The 15,386-nt window shown below is 59.3% G+C and overlaps 2 protein-coding genes across 16 annotated transcripts; both read left to right on the top strand.

Annotated features, from left to right (window-relative positions):
- The first annotated feature begins 29 nt into the window (after nt 1-29).
- On the top strand, nt 30-6,410 carry CCDC159 (coiled-coil domain containing 159). Of its 9 annotated transcripts, none has more exons than XM_053219871.1 (13): nt 30-249; nt 1,687-1,774; nt 1,886-2,109; nt 3,085-3,115; nt 3,427-3,515; nt 3,607-3,688; nt 3,875-4,083; nt 4,706-4,790; nt 4,869-4,945; nt 5,288-5,409; nt 5,640-5,722; nt 6,074-6,187; nt 6,341-6,410. In XM_053219871.1, the coding sequence occupies exons 1-13, from the start codon at nt 163-165 to the stop codon at nt 6,343-6,345; spliced, it is 1,296 nt and encodes a 431-aa protein (XP_053075846.1). In that variant the 5' UTR covers nt 30-162; the 3' UTR covers nt 6,346-6,410. The 9 variants fall into 9 exon arrangements, with proteins under 9 accessions (XP_053075846.1, XP_026905871.1, XP_053075847.1 ...); XM_027050070.2 differs by having other exon boundaries at nt 3,082-3,115; nt 3,887-4,082; nt 4,723-4,790; XM_053219872.1 differs by having other exon boundaries at nt 3,082-3,115; nt 3,887-4,083.
- PLPPR2 (phospholipid phosphatase related 2) lies at nt 6,384-15,140 on the top strand. Of its 7 annotated transcripts, none has more exons than XM_027050066.2 (10): nt 6,384-7,127; nt 8,316-8,436; nt 9,244-9,323; nt 9,997-10,185; nt 10,305-10,440; nt 11,270-11,541; nt 12,468-12,644; nt 13,219-13,325; nt 13,642-13,693; nt 13,827-14,096. In XM_027050066.2, exons 1-10 carry the CDS (start codon nt 6,906-6,908, stop codon nt 13,857-13,859), a joined length of 1,389 nt encoding a protein of 462 aa, XP_026905867.2. In that variant the 5' UTR covers nt 6,384-6,905; the 3' UTR covers nt 13,860-14,096. The 7 variants fall into 7 exon arrangements, with proteins under 7 accessions (XP_026905867.2, XP_026905865.2, XP_026905866.2 ...); XM_027050064.2 differs by having other exon boundaries at nt 6,389-7,127; nt 13,219-13,341; nt 13,827-15,140; XM_027050065.2 differs by having other exon boundaries at nt 6,987-7,127; nt 10,001-10,185; nt 13,219-13,341; nt 13,827-15,140.
- The last annotated feature ends 246 nt before the right edge of the window (nt 15,141-15,386 follow it).

Here is a 15,386-nt window from a genome sequence, read left to right as displayed (position 1 = left end):
TCCCGCCCCGTCGACTAGATTTTATCCAATTACACCGCGGCTCCTAAGATCGGCGGAAGCAGGAAGGCGCCAATGAGGCCTTTGGCTGCATCGGAGGGGGCGGAGCTAAAATGTCAGCCACACCCCTCTCTGTGACTCTACCTTTAGGCTTTGCGCGTTTTAATGCGATGGTGTCCCCACGGGATCAAATTTCAGCGTCACAGCTGGGGACTGGCTTTGCGGTCCCTGAGGGGAGAGCATGAGCAGGTGGTATGTGGTAGGTGGGGGTGGAAGGGGGTAGGGAGCCAGGAGGGCGCAGGATTCTCGGTCCGGAGGGCGGGGCTCAGGCTAATGACCCCGCCCCCTTCCCCCAAGAATTCTCCCCGGGACAGCGGGAGAAACAGATGATGTGGGAGGGGTAGGAGGAAGGTTATGGGGAAGGGAGGGGGGCTCGACTGGGGACCTGCCCGCAGTTGGGGCTCACAAATGCATCTTTCCTTTTCCCCTTCAAGCCTCCCAGGGCTCCTATGGTTTCCCAGGTTCTCAGCGTGACGTGGGAGGACAGTTGCCCACTACTGTATGTCAGGCACTGGCATAGATTAATTTACTTAATCACAATAACCCAGCAAGGTGGATAGTATGACATCCCATTTTTATAGCTGGGGACGCCGAGGCATGGAGAGAGGTTCAATAACTCTCCAACATCACACAGCCAGGAAGGGGCAGAGCTAGGATTCGAACCCAGGCCACCCAGCTGGAGAGTCTCCTCGCTTAATCACCATGCTCTACTGCCTCTGGAAGTGCGGGCCTCCCGAGACAGTGATTCTTGAAGGGGTAGCCTAGAACATTTCGGGCAGAAGAAAAGCTCCTATATCGCAAAATGGGTATAAAGACCCAGTGAGTGCTTATGGTGGTGCCCAGCACTCAGTGCGGTGCTCAGAAAATATGAGCTTAAAAAAAAAAAAAAAAAAAGACTAAGGAAGATTTTACAAAGCAAATGCTGAGTAGAGTTGTGAAGGGCATAGAGGAGTCTTTTAGGAGGACTGGGCCAGAGGAAGGGCACCAGCCAACCCAGCAAGGGCAGAAGGAAAAGCCCTGGAGTGTGGGCTTTTGGGCTGAATGTGACTCAGGACAGAATGCCTTTCACCTGGGAGTTTTTCCAGGCAGACCTGCCCCAGGTCTCCATCTGTACCAGACCTGACAACACTGGAATGTTGAACAGGGGGCATGAACACCAAGAGCTGTGTTTTTAAACTTCCCTGCTTGGCTTTCAGTGCCTTGCTTGAGCTGCCCTGCTAACCTCCCGCTTCCTCTTGGACCCTACCTTAGCCACCCTGAATTTACCAGCACAGAGCACGCGGTTCCACACCTCCATGCTTTTGCAACACGCTCTTCCCTGCCGGGAATGCCCTTCCTTTAGTGCCCAATGCCAAGATCCTTTTTTGCTTTTAGGCTCTTCTGAGGCCTCACTTTCTCCTGTGGGGGGTCTTCTGGATCCTTCTCACTACCCAGCCAGTGCCTGGGGCTGGAATCATCTTTCATCCAGCTTCTGCTCCTGCCATAACTGGGAGGCCTTGGGTTCAGGGCTGAGGCCTCTCTGGGGTATTAGGGGAGGTCTGGGGGTGTCAGGACATGGGGGCTGGTCTCAGGGCAGCCCCCTGTCCCCCGCCTTGTTGAAGCGACCCTCTCCTGGCTGGCCTACCCCAGGACCCTGACTACTCTCTGCCCTGCTCCTCATCTCCCTTGCCCTCCAACGTGTGTGTGCCTGCTAACGGGAAGTGTGACAAGTACTGGGGTTTGTTGAGGCACTTCCCTAGGGCTGGGGAGCTGGGAGGGGCTGGAGGGCTCTGGGTTGGCCCCAGAAAGCCCTCACCCCCTCATTCTCCCACCCCCACCCTCTGTTCAGACTCTTCCTCAGACAAGACCTTGGACTATACAATTCACTGGTCCAGGACCCCAGAGCCAGAGATCTTGGGGCCAGCTGCTTCTGAGAACACAGTGCGGAGTATAGACTGGAGGCCTGGGAGGGACTCAGGGCCTCAGTCGTGTGGGTCTCCTCTCATCCAGAGCCCAGACTCACAGGAGCAGTGTAATGACCAGGACCTGAAGAGGCATCAGAGCATCGCTAAGGTCACCCCCACCTGGGGAAACCCCTCCTGGCCACACCACAGTCTACTGCTCCGGGACTTAGGGAGGGAGCCATGGGGGAGGGGGACGGGTCCTCCTCAAGATGTGTGTCTTCAGCACCCAGAACAGCACCCGGTGCTCAAAAAAAATGTCTTTTTTTTTTTAATGTTTATTTATTTCTGAGACAGAGAGAGACAGAGGATGAGTGGGGGAGGGACAGAGAGAGCGGGAGACAATCTGAGGCAGGCTCCAGGCTCCGAGGTGTCAGCACAGAGCCCGACATGGGGCTCGAACTCACAGACCGCAAGATCATGACCCGAGCCAAAGTCGGACCCTCAACCGACTGAGCCACCCAGGCGCCCCAAAAATGTCTTAGATGAGTGGACGAAGGGATGAATGGAAGGGACGCACGATTGTTTCTCTGTGGGGCCTTGTGATTGTTTCTGGGTATGACTGCCTGTGTGTCTGTGGTGGTGGTTGTGGTCATGCGTCTGAGATGGAGGCGGGTGGATGCCCTGGGTGTTACCACCTGGCGGGCATGGCTGTGTCCGAGCTTGTGTGGCTGTAGCTGTGTTTCAATGATCGTGCGTGGTTGTGCTTTGGGGCTGCTGGAGTTCCCCACAGGCATGGCCTATGTCATTTGCCCCTAAGGAGGAGGGCCGTTGCCTGAGCCCAAGCCAGGGACGGGGCTCTGCAGGCGTGTGCTGTCATACAGGGGCAGCCCCCGGGCGTGCGCAAGTAGGGGACAAGCCACCCGAGTATACCTCTGACCGTGTGTGGGCCGGTCGGGGGGTGGGGGTGGGGTGGGCGGTGGTGCGCACAGGTGCATAGAGGCAGCTTTGCCTGCACGCAGGGTCCGGGACACCCAGCACTCAGCAGACCCAACTCATGCCCAGCCCCACACACAATGGGTTGGGGTGAGCAAGGAGAAACACAGAGATGAATTTCTACTGCCCTCATGTCCCTGTTTCCTAGAAGCCCTTGGAGGCCAGCTCTCCCAAAGCCAAAGGTAAGAAACCTCCCTCCCAACATGACCGTGTGTGGAAGATCTGCCAGGTCCTACCTCCACCCTCTGCCCTGGCCTGGGAGGAGCCACGCCATTGCTGCCCACTTATCCCTGCCCCAGCATCAGCTGGAGTTTTGCCCTTGACCTTGTCCCACACGCCTGCCTCTCTCCCTCCGCCTCCACAGACCCTAGCTCTTTACTTTGCCCCTGCCCCTCGCTCTCCCCTGAGTTTCTGCTGACCCCTGACCCCACCTTGCCCCCCGCCCCCACCCCCACCCCTCCTGGCCTCGGCTGACTCTTACCTCTGCTCGTAGTTAAGTCCACCGTGATGATTCCTGACTCCCAGAAGCACCTGCGATGCGAGCTGGAGTCACTCAAGAACCAGCTACAGGCCCAGACCAAGGTGTGAGCCACCTCTGTCCCGCCCCCAGCAACCTCTGGCCCTGTTCTCCCGCTCCCTGCCCCTGTCCCCAAGCCCGACCTCTTCCTCGCAGGCTTTCGAGTTCCTAAACCACTCCGTGACCATGTTGGAGAAGGAGAGCTGCCTGCAGCAAATCAAGATCCAACAGCTTGAAGGTGAGGACTGGCCAAGGGTCAAAGTCAGGCTGGGGGCTGGTCCTGTTGAGGTCAGCTGGGTTAGCCCAAGGTGAAAGAAGTTGGGCGAGTCTAGGGTCAGGGTCAGGGTCAGGGTCTGGCCAGGGATAGGGCAAGCTGGGTTCAAAGCTGGGCGCAGGCGTGGAGGGGGCTCAGTCAAGATCCCAGTCTCATCTGCAGAGGTGCTGAGCCCTGTGAGCCGCCAGGCAGAGAAGGAGCGACACAAGTGGGGCATGGAGCAGGGACGGCAGGAGCTGTATGGGGCCCTGGCTCAAGGCCTGCAAGGGCTACAGAGGACCCTGCGTGACAGTGAGGAGGTACAGAGGGCCCGCACCACTCGCTGTCTGCAGCTGCTGGCCCAGGAGATCCGGGACAGGTGGGCATCGTCAGGAGGGCAGGTGGGAGATGGCTGTGGGGGGGAGGCTCAGGGAGAAGGAACCGAAGGTGGGATGAGGCGGGTGGGAGAGGCCTGAGTAAGGGGGACTAGGACTCTGGAAGACTTGGGGGACAGATGAGGGGATGAGGAGGCAGTGAAGCAATGGGGGGGGAGGGGTGTGTGGGAAGCTGGAGGCCAGAAGGCAGGGAAGACAGGAAGCTGGAGATGGGATGGGGAGAGAGAGCAGGGGATCAGGAAACTGGAGGTGACCTGGGAAACCAGAGGGAGGAGAGGCTGAGGGTATGGGAGTAGAGTATGGGAGGCCAGAGGGGCAGAAGGCGGGAGACGGAGGCCAGGCAGCAAGAGGCTGAGGCAACGGGAGGCCGGAGGTCAGGAGGCGAGGGGAGGACGAGGGGGAAGGATTGGAGGTGGGGGAGTAGCCGTAGGAGGGGCAAAGTGGGCTGGCAGGTTGTGGGAAGGGGCAGACCCTGGGAGGGTGTGGGGGGGTGGTTGACCAGATGGGAACATGGGAGCTGGAGGCTTGAGGAGTCAGGCTGGCAAACGGGAGGGCAGAAGGTCAGGAAATAGGAGGCCGAAGGCTGAGCAGGGACTGTGGGTCTGGGCTGCACTGTCCCCTCAGCAAGAAGTTCCTGTGGGAGGAGCTGGAACTGGTGCGGGAGGAGGTGACCTTCATCTATCAGAAGCTCCGTGAGTGCCCGGAGCCCACAGCCAGGAGGGGGGGTCCTTCTGCAGCTCTGGCCCCCCTGAGTCCCCTCCCCCCTACAGAGGCTCAGGAGGACGAGATCACCGAGAACCTGATGAACATCCAGAAGGTGCAGAAGACACAGGTGAAGTGCCGAAAGGTGAGCGGAGAGGACGGGACCTTGTGGGAGTTGGGGGCGGGGGAATCTCTGTCGGCCTCCTCCATAGGACTGGGGCTGGAAGATCTGGGTTCAAATCTCAGCTCTGCCACTTACTGCTATGTGACTGTGGTCAAACCACTTCATCTCTCTGGGCCTCAGTTTCCCCATCCATATAATGGGCATAACAGTCCATCCCTACCTGAAGGAGTAGCTGCATGAACCGAATGTTAAACGCTTTGAGGGCAGCCTGACGTGTAATACACAGGGAGCGTTTTTCACCATGGCCATTGTTAGTACTATTGTACTAACATCCCCCGCCCCCCATCCCCACCTCGGCCCCAGGTCCTGACCAAGATGAAGCAGCAGGGGCATGAGACCTCCCACTGGCCGGAGACTGAGGAGATGCCACCAGGAGGCAGTGGCTCCTGGAGGGATGACCTCCAAAAGGAGCTGAGTGACATATGGTGACGCCCTGCTCCCACCTAACCTCTGACTCCTGACCCTCACCGCCCCCCCCCCTGCCCTCCCACCAGTCAGATCAAGCAGCGACCACCAGAACCCGGAATCCACCTGAGTCCAGACGTCCCTCTCCTCCCAGGACTCACCTCTACCCGTGTCCCCACCATGGCCCTCCTGCCCCAGCCCTGAGCAGCCTGGAGTCCGCCAGGGCCCCCACCTCCCCATCTCCCTGCAGGTCCGCCGTGCACTTGCTGGAGAACTCCTTTGATGGCTTCACCAGGTCCGCAGGGGGCTGCCCCAGGGCCTGGAACCTCAGGGGTGAGGGGGATGAGATGCCCTCTGGGGAGGGGGGAGGTGGGGGGGGTTCCTTCTCCAGTTTCACACATAGAGGTCACGTTCAGAGGCCGTGTTCAGGGGCCACATCTGTTGGATCTTGTTCTAGGGTCGTATTAAGGATTTCCATCCAGGGGTCACTCAGGGTCACTGGGATCTTTTTAAAAGATCAGTGGGGTAAAATTCAGGGGTCACTGAGGTCATACTTTGGTATCGTGTTGGGTCACATTCAAGTGGCATAATCAAGGGCCACTGGCCCCTGATCATGATGCCACTCAAGGGTCACATTCAGGGCTCATGGGTAAAAGGCCAGAATTGCACCTGTCCCTCCTGCAGGCTACAAGGGGCACCGATGCCTGAGCCCTCTGTTCCCCTCCTGGGACTCGGACTCAGACTCAGACCAGAACCCTTCCCAGCCACCGTTCAACAAGTGCCACTCCTTCCCACCTGGTGCGGATCCCCCCTTGCCTCAACCCACCCTTCCCCTCTTGGCCCGCCCTGGAATGGACCCTCCCAGCTCCCCACCGGGGCATCGGCTCCCTGACCTCCAGCTCTGAGGTCCTCTGGGCTAAGCCGGGCCCTGACTCTACTCTCTCTCCACAGCCTGAGCAGCCGGGACTGCTCTCCCTGAAGACCCCTCCAGAGAGAAAATAAACTAGCCAAGACCCTCTTCCACCTGTGGACTTGCTCCTGCTGCTTCCTATGCCTGAGAATGATCCTCAACACCCACCCCCCCCCCCCCGCCGCTTTCCCACCCTAGTTTACTTCCCAGGGTTGGGGGCGGTGTGGAGACCCCAGAGGCTGTTCAGGATATGTAGGCTTAGGGTCAGGGGACAGAGTGAGGCCAGATTTAGTATATAACAAAGTCAGGGGTCAGTCTGTCCAGATAAGAGTGTCCAGACAGGCTCGTTATACTAGCCACCAGAGTTCCTTTGGGGGGGGGGGGAGGGGCCCAGGCCATCCAGCCTGCTGCCTGTACTGCCCCAAAGGGGAAACTGAGGCACCGGGAGAGGGTCGAGGCCCAGGGTCACCCTCTCACACCCTGCCCTCCTCTTCCCCTCAGCGCCCCCACCACCTAGTTCTCCCTCCACCTGCAGCCCTCATTCCCTCCCGAATTTGTTCTAACGCTCTGGGTCCCCAAGAGCAACGGTGGTGGCCCCGCCCGACCATGCTGATAAGACGCCTCGAGTCCCCGCCTCACAGGGTTATGCAAATGAGGCGCCCGGAGGCCCCGCCCCTCGCCCCTTCGCTGAGTCTGCGCGGCTCGGCGGGGCCGACGGAGTCTCCCATCTCCGCGTCCGCCCGCCGGGCCTGCCGTCCGTCTGTTCGTCCTGCTGCCCGGGTGACTTCTAAGCGGAGCGGGGGCTCAGGCGGTGACAGCCTCGACCCGGTGAGGGAGAGGGGCTTGGGGCGCCCCCTGCTCCCCCCCCCCCACCCCTCGCGGGCTTCCGATCCTCGGTCAGTCTGTCTGGCCAAGGTTCAGTTCCTGCGGGTCGGGTCCCCTGTGGGTCCAGCCCAGGGAGGGGGAGGGGAGGCAGTGAGCTGGGGCTCGCGGACCGGGTTCGGGGAGGGGAGTGTGGAGAGGGGACCCTGGACCCGAGAAGCCAAGCGGCGGTGGTGAGGGTGACTGTGATCGTGTGGTTGTCATTCTGTATCAGTGTGTGGTTGTGTAACTGCAATTGTGTGGCTTTGGCGATGCCTGTGTGGCGCGCGTGTGACTGTCTCTTGGGGCTGTCGTTGTGTGGCTGTCGTCACGGGGTATCACTCTGAGGGTGTGTGTGGCTGTGTGGTTGTGTGCACATGACTGCCATTGTGTGTTCCTCCTGATGGTGTGGGGGGGCCCATTTCTATGTTTCATCGTGGCGGTGATCACGCGCCTCTCTTGTGTGGCTCGGCGTGCAAATCCGTGTCACGGTCCGTATATGTGCCCTTGTGTAGCCGTGTGGCTGAGCTGGTGGATGACATCGTCTCCTATGAGTGTCCGCGTGGATGAGAGATGGTTAATGTGCGTGGCTGTCATTGAGTGCCTGGCAATTGGGGGCGTGACGCTGTGCCCGGCCGATGACCCCCACTGTGTGTGGTGACTCTTTCGGATGTGGCTCCGAAGTGTGCTGCGAGTATGTTCCTGACGATGGGGGGCGGGGGTGAGCGCTTGTGTGGGGCTGTATGCGGGGCTGCGAAATGTGTGAAGGGCCTCCTCTGGTGTCCCTGAGTCTGTGTGTGTGTGGGGGGGGGATTGTTTGATCTGTGTGGGTGTCTGTGACAGGCCGTGTGCACACTGTGCCGTGTGTGTGAGTGTACCGTTGTGTGCGAGTGGGTGTTGGGCACCTGTCTGAATGAGCAGGCCCGTCTTGTTCACCACAAGCCAAATGCCTAAAACCCGGCAGGCCCTGGATCCCTGTTTGTGGGATGGACAAACGCTGTGCCATGTGTGTGGTGTTGGCCACGGAGGCTGTGGCTGAGTTGTGTACCCTAGGGATGCCAGCACGTGTGGTTGTGTCTCTGGAAGGGTGAGGGGCCGTGGCCAGGTGCGCATCTGAGATATCTGGTGACCCTTACCCCACATGTCACACTGCAGAGCAAGCTGCGTGGATGGGGCACTGGACCCAGAGTGCCTACCCTCACCTTCCTGGGCCTCAGTTTCCACCTCTGTGCAATGGGGTTGACCATCCCCGTCCTGCTGGCCGCCAGGAGCGGCTGTGAGTCTGTGGGTGTGGCGGAGGCCTGTGGGAAGCCATAGGGCCTTTTCACAGGTGAGGTCAGCCTGGGAGAATGGGTCGAGCAGGTGTGGCTGTGTTGGCCCCTCCGTGCTGGGGACTGAGGTTACATATTGGGGAGAGGGGGCTTGTTGGGAGAAGATAGCCCCCTCATGATCCAGAGAAGCAGACAGGCTGGGAAGAGGGGGAGAGGGAGAGGCAGCTGGGAGAGAAGGAGGGCCTGGCCATCAGCCCAAACTAGTTAGGCACAGCCCATGGGGACAGGAGAGAGAGGCTCCTATGGGCCATGGGGGAAGGCGTTTAGAGGAGGAGCCTGGGAGGGGCGGGGGCCACGGAGCATGGGGGTCCCTTATAAAGCACACGGAGAAAGAGGATGGGGTCCCCTAAAAACCAGTGGGGGCCTAGATCCCTTCTAAATGGATCCTTCTCTGTGGGGGAAGGGTCCCATTAAGCGGAAGAAGCCTCTTCCAGAGGCTGAGGGGAGGTGACCTACAGGGTAAGGAGGAAGACCCTCCTAAAACACATGGGGTCTGAATCTCCTCTGTGGGCTGTCGGGGGAGACCACTGGAGAACCTCTGGGATCCCTGGCAGAGGCTGACCGCTGGTTGGGTCAGAGGAGGCCGGAGCCTCCGATGGGCAGCGTCCTGGATGTCCAGAGTCCGGGCCAGGAGGCTCAGTGGGTGGAGCCGGGACTCCTTTGTGGTAGTGTTGGGGCCTAAGGGGCCCAGGCGACCAGAGCCTCCTCCTGGGCCCCTCCCTGGCCGTCCCATTCCCTCCCCACGTCCGCAGGCCCGGCCTTCACCATGGCAGGAGGGAGACCTCAGCTGAAGAGGAGTTTCTCCATCATTCCCTGCTTTGTCTTTGTGGAGGTGAGGAACCCGGGAACTCTCTGCCTGCGCCTGCGTGCCCCCCTGACTCGCTCCCAGACCCTCAGCGGGGAGGAGGTGCGTTCAGGAGCCACACTCCCAGAGTTCGAATCCCGCTCTGTCCATCCTTCCCACAGAACCCTGGGTACCTCGCATACCCTGCTCTCGAGCCTCAGTTTCCTTGTCTGTCAAATAGGCACATAGAGTCCCTTTCTCCCAGCGTGGTTATGAAGGTAAAATGTGTTATAATTCACGGATGAGGGTTAGTATGACAATAATGTATGGCAACTAATTACAATAGATAATTGTACTATTATCTTCTCCCCTGTTGGTCTGTCCTCCCCCCACCGACTGACCCTTCTCTCTGGTCTGAGCCCTGGCCCAGTCCTCACTCTCGCTCTCCCTAATCTCATCGCCTCTTTCCTTCCTATTCTACGAGTCCCTTCTCTTCCTCTTCTCCCTTCCCCTCCCCTCCTCTCCCACCTTCTGTTTCCATCTTTTTGTGTGTGCCAGGCCCTGACCATTCTCCACCTCCCTCTCGCTCTCTCTCACCCTTTTTATCTCTCTCAGTCTTGATCTCTCTGTCTCTCTCCCCCCCATCTCTGTCTCTCACCACGGCCCCAGCTTGGACCTGACCCTGTCTCTTCTCTATCTCTCTGCCATGACTGGGTGGCAGTCAGTGCTTCTGGGCATCGTGGTCCTGCTCGCTTACCGCCTGGAGTTCACGGACACCTTCCCCGTGCACACCCAGGGGTTCTTCTGCTATGACAGTACCTATGCGAAGCCTTACCCGGGGCCTGAGGCTGCCAGCCGAGTGCCTCCTGCTCTCATCTATGCCCTAGTCACTGCTGGGCCCACCCTCACGGTGAGACTGGGGGTAGCCTTGGGCAGGCCCAGGCAGCGGGAGGGCGAGGTGGAGGTGTTGGGGTGGGGGGAGGGTTGGATTTGAAGGCCAGGAAGACCCTGCCTTGATCCTGCCCACAGATCCTGCTGGGGGAGCTGGCGCGTGCCTTTGTCCCCGCGCCACCCTCCACCGTCCCCATCATCGGGGAGAGCACCATCGTGTCAGGGGCCTGCTGCCGCTTCAGTCCCCCACTGCGGAGGCTGGTCCGCTTCCTTGGTGAGTAACATGGCCGGCCGGTCGGCTGTGCAAAGGAAACATGGGCCAGATTCAGCCATAATAAGAAGTTTATAGGGCAGAGGGCCTAGAACTCTCATGACGGTGACTTCCTGGAGCAAAAGGGGACTTGGGCTGAGGCCAGGCATGATGGGGGTTCTAGGGACATGGGTGGGGCCTAAGCCAACCATGATGGCAACCGGGAGGGCTCCCAGATTGCTACAGGGAGAATCTCAAGGCAGAAAAGGGGGACACAGGCCCAGCCCAAATACCATCCCACCTTCCACCGCACCCTGAACAGGACGGTGAGATCCCACTGTGCTTTAAGGGCGATCCCAGCCACAAGTGGCGGAGAAATGTAAGAGAGGGGCAGAGCTCATCCCAAACGGTGGCGTCTGTGACAGAAGGCTACAGATACAGCTCTGGCTAATTGTTCGTCCGGGGAAAAAGTGATCGACTCAGTGAGTCCAGGACAGGTGCAGAAAGGCCCAGAAATGCCATCAGGATAGTCCTAGGAGGTTCCAGGCCCAATCCTGATGTAATGCTGTTGAGGGGTCCTGGGCCTGGATATATGGGGGTCCCAGGGGCGGACCCCCTCCTGATACAGCAGCAATCCAAGAGAGAGGCAAGATGCTCAGAGTGCCATCAAGGGAAGAGGACCTTGGCCCAGCTGTAATGTGCTATGGCTTTAGAGGGATTCTCAGCTGTGCTTTAATGACGGTCGCAGCAGCAAGGAGACAGGACGCCCAGATGAGCCATAGGGGCTCGCAGGAGGCGGGCCCCTGGCATCTCAGGGGCCCAGCATGAACCCTGTCTCCCACCCCACCCCCAGGGGTCTACTCCTTCGGCCTCTTCACCACAACCATCTTCGCCAACGCTGGGCAGGTGGTGACCGGAAACCCCACACCGCACTTCCTGTCCGTGTGTCGCCCCAACTACACAGCCCTGGGCTGCCCACCGCCTTCGCCCGACAGGCCGGGGCCCGACCGCTTCGTCACCGACCAGGGTGCCTGTGCCGGCAGCCCCAGCCTGGTGGCCGCTGCGCGCCGTGCCTTCCCCTGCAAGGATGCTGCCCTTTGCGCCTACGCGGTCACCTACACAGCGGTGAGCCCCAAAATAGGGGCACAAAAGTGGGGGGGGGGGCGGCCAGTGGGCAGGAGGCCACCCTGGCCTGGAGCCTCTGATTCCTTCCCAGGGTAAGGTCATGCCCCGGTGCTGTGACACGGTCCCTAGGGTGGCCCCACCCCTCTGGATGGCCGGTCCCAGAGTCTGAGCTTATTGCTGTGTTCGTGACTGCCCCTTTTGGGTCTGGCCACGCTGCCTGACCCAGGAACGCTGTACTCAAAGGAGGCTGTTGGCTCCGCCCTGCGGGACCAAAACGCTGTTCCTGGAACACTGGACTCCGTTTCCGGGAACCTAGCCATGTCCCCATGATGCTACAGGTGCTAGATACTGGCTGGGAGACTGGACAGAGGTGCTTTCAACTTGGTCCCCTGGAGCCTTTTTGTCCTTGCCCTTTGTTGATGTGGCCATGTCCCTGACTTGACCCACTGGGACTTCCTTTGTCCCCTGCTTTTCCCTGGTTCGCACCTCCTGTTGCTTTGACTCCTTTTTCTGGTGTTCATGACTAGCTTCTATTCTTGTCAGTGGTCCGGGGCTTTGGGGATTCCACTTCCTGGAGTTCTTGGACCTGCCCCCTGAGCCTTGACTACACCCTTTGGGCCTGAAGCTTTGTGTTAACCTAGCAAGCGTCTTCCCCTGTCTCTGACTGGTCCTGGGGAGACCTGGGCCCCAGACTCTGTCCTCTGCTCTTTGGTGCCCTGGCCACTCCCCCATCCCTCCAAGGGCCCACTGGGAGTTCACGACTCCATTCCCGAACTCCCGTTCCCCTGATTCTGTTCCCTGGAGCCCCTGGCCGCAGCCTCTTGCCCCAACGCCGGTCCTAGAGATTCTGGCCACGCCCCCAGCCCGGAATGCCGTATCCGGTTCGGCAAACTGCACTGTGTCCCCTGACTGGTTGGCTCCTGCAGATGTATGTGACGCTTGTGTTCCGAGTGAAGGGCTCCCGCCTGGTCAAACCCTCGCTCTGCCTGGCCCTGCTGTGCCCCGCCTTCCTGGTGGGCGTGGTCCGCGTGGCCGAGTACCGCAACCACTGGTCTGATGTGCTGGCCGGCTTCCTGACAGGCGCTGCCATCGCAACCTTTCTGGTGAGCCATCCATCCATCCCGATACGGGAGACCCTCTGTCAGCTCTGACCCAAGAAGCAGGACCACATGATAGTGAAGGGTGTGGCCTCTGTGTGACCTTGGGCAAGTCCCTTACCCTCACCCTGCCTAGATGTTCTTCTCATCTGTGAAATGGGATAACAGGACGAGGGTAAGTAGAGTGAGGTCCTCGCTATGAATGCAGAATTTAAGGGGGCACCAAAACACTCAGTAATCAAGGAAGATAATGTCTTAATGAAATATTTTTAAAAATCACAATGAGTGCAAAAACACATAATGTCCCAAGCATCGAAAACTTAAAGACAGGATCAGATCCTGTCTTTGCACAACTTAGCTTTATTTGTCTCGCCCTAGTCGTGGCCCTGTGGGATAAATAATAATAGTACCTACCTCTTAGTAAAGTAGAAAGAACAGGGCCTGGCACATAAATGTACTGCTAAAATGCTAACTGAGGTTAACTGAGCCTCAGTTTCCCGATCTGAAAACTGGGGATGGTATTTACACAATGCCTACATATTGGCTTCAGGCTTCGAATGCACCTCTCCCTCTGCCCCAGGTCACCTGCGTTGTACACAACTTCCAGAGCCGGCGGCCCTCTGGCCGAAGGTTCTCCCCCTGGGAAGACCTGGGCCAAGCCCCCACCGTGGACAGCCCCCTCGAAAAGTTAAGTGTGGCCCAGGTAAGGGGGGCCGGGGTCTGCTCCCGGCTGGAGAGGGTGGTGGGTGGAGGGGGACCAAGGAGGCAAGGAATTCGGGCAAGAGGTAGGGGTCTCTGGGCCACAGGGAGATAAAGGGATTGCTCGTCTTTGTGGACCTAGGTCCCGGGGGACAGTCACACAAAATAGAAGAATGTGTCATGGTTAATCTGGAAAACTCTAGTTGTCTTTTCCATTGGGCTCTCTGCCCAAAGAGCCCCTCATGGCTGTGGCCGGTGGGGCCCAGGGGGCCGCTAGCCCCTTCCCTCTGCCTCTTTGTCTCAGGAACCCGAGGCCTGCAGGCCGCATTCGACACCGGCACGGCTCACCCCATCCAGTGAGTGTCGAGGGGGTGGGGGGATAACCGGGGGGACTGCCAGGTCCCAGTCACTGCCACAGAGGTCTCGCCTATGCTCTCGTGGCCCCCTCCCAAGCTTTCTGATCCCCTGACCTCTGACCCTGACCCCCAGAGTCGCAGAACTGTGCCCGCCGTGGCCACCTGATCCCCAGCTGCGTGTCCTCCAGGGCTCCAGCCATGTGTTCGTCGCCCCGTGTGCCCCGCCCTCGATTGAGGTCTGAGCCGACGCCCCTGCCTCTGCCCCTGCCCCTGCCAGCACCAACCCCCAGCCAGGGCCCCTCACCCTCCTCCCCTGGGCCTGGGGGGCCGGGTGGGGGTGGTGGACGTGGTCGGAAGCTGCTTCTGCCCACACCCCTGCTTCGGGACCTGTACACCCTTAGTGGACTCTATCCCTCCCCCTTCCACCGGGACAACTTCAGCCCTTACCTGTTTGCCAGCCGTGACCACCTGTTGTGAGGCCCCACCACCCACCCAGAATCTTCCAGGTCCCCATTCCTTCCCTGCCACACGTGAGTGTGCGTGTGCCATGTGAGTGCCAAAGCCCCCTGTGCACAAACCAGCCAGGCCTAGATGTTAGAGGCTGGCTGGAAGGACATTTGGGGGGCCCCTGCCTCTCTTGCCCTCTGGAACATCCAAGTGGGCATAACTGGGAGGTGGGCCCTTGCCCCCAGGATGGCTCTTTTAGGGCTCAAACCTGACCCCATTGGCCATTGCTGAGCCAATGGGAGTCCCCAGTTCTAAAACTTCTACTCAAAAGGAGTTTACTCCAGCCAATGGAGCCTCCCCTCACGTCTTAGAATCCTCAGGCAAGAGGGTAACTCCAGTTTGTGTTCAGTGTCTGAACAACCAATAGGAGTCCTTGGTTTTCAGAACTTCTAGGATGGGTGGGTATGATTCCAGTCAATGGGGGACCGCCAATGTCTAAGCATGTGCAGAGGAGAGGAGGGAGATGGGGTCATCCTGTGTCATTGGGTCCTCTCTCAGAATCAGAGAGTCCAGCTGGAGAATGGGGGGCAGGCTCCCCCGTGGCAGGGTTCTTGGAGCACCCCTTCCTCTCTCAGCCCCTCCCCCATGTGCAACCTCTCACTCAGTCCCTCCTAACTCCCAACTTACACAGGGCTTGCCCCAGTTCAGAGGTTTTGGGGTTCAGGGTGCTGTCTCTCCCCTTGTCTGTGCCCAGGTCACCTCAAACCCCTCTGTTATTAGGGCTGTGGGAGGGACTTTTTTTGCCTTGGAGTCTGTCCCTGTTCTTTACACTGCCCCCCACCCCGGGCTCCAGCGTCATGCAGATGTGCCATCATGGGGGGCATGGGTGGAGCAGAGAGCGCTCCCCTGCCCCAGGCAGCCAAAGGCAGTGGGCAGAGGAGATACTGCCCCCCTTTCCTGCCCCCACCTTATCTTTAATAAAGACCTGTTTGTAACAGAAGTTTGGCCACCTGCCTTCCTCCTCCCCCAGGTGTTGGGGTGTGGAAGACTTTAATTGTGGGTCTGTAGGTGAGGTTGGGCGAGGGTTTATTGTCACAGCGTATCTGAGAGGGATGTGGAAAAGCAGTGTGGGGCCATTGAGCCAGCGGCTTGGGTTTAAATCCTGGCTCAGCATTTCCTGGTCGCGTGACTTCAAGAAAGTTAATTAACCTCTCCGTTCTCTTGTTTCCTCATCTGTCAAACGCAG

This window comes from Acinonyx jubatus, chromosome A2 (assembly GCF_027475565.1).
Source record: "Acinonyx jubatus isolate Ajub_Pintada_27869175 chromosome A2, VMU_Ajub_asm_v1.0, whole genome shotgun sequence".
NCBI classification, from domain to species: domain Eukaryota; kingdom Metazoa; phylum Chordata; class Mammalia; order Carnivora; family Felidae; genus Acinonyx; species Acinonyx jubatus.
Note: the sequence above shows the minus strand (reverse complement) of the source record. Positions and strands in the feature narration are given on the sequence as shown.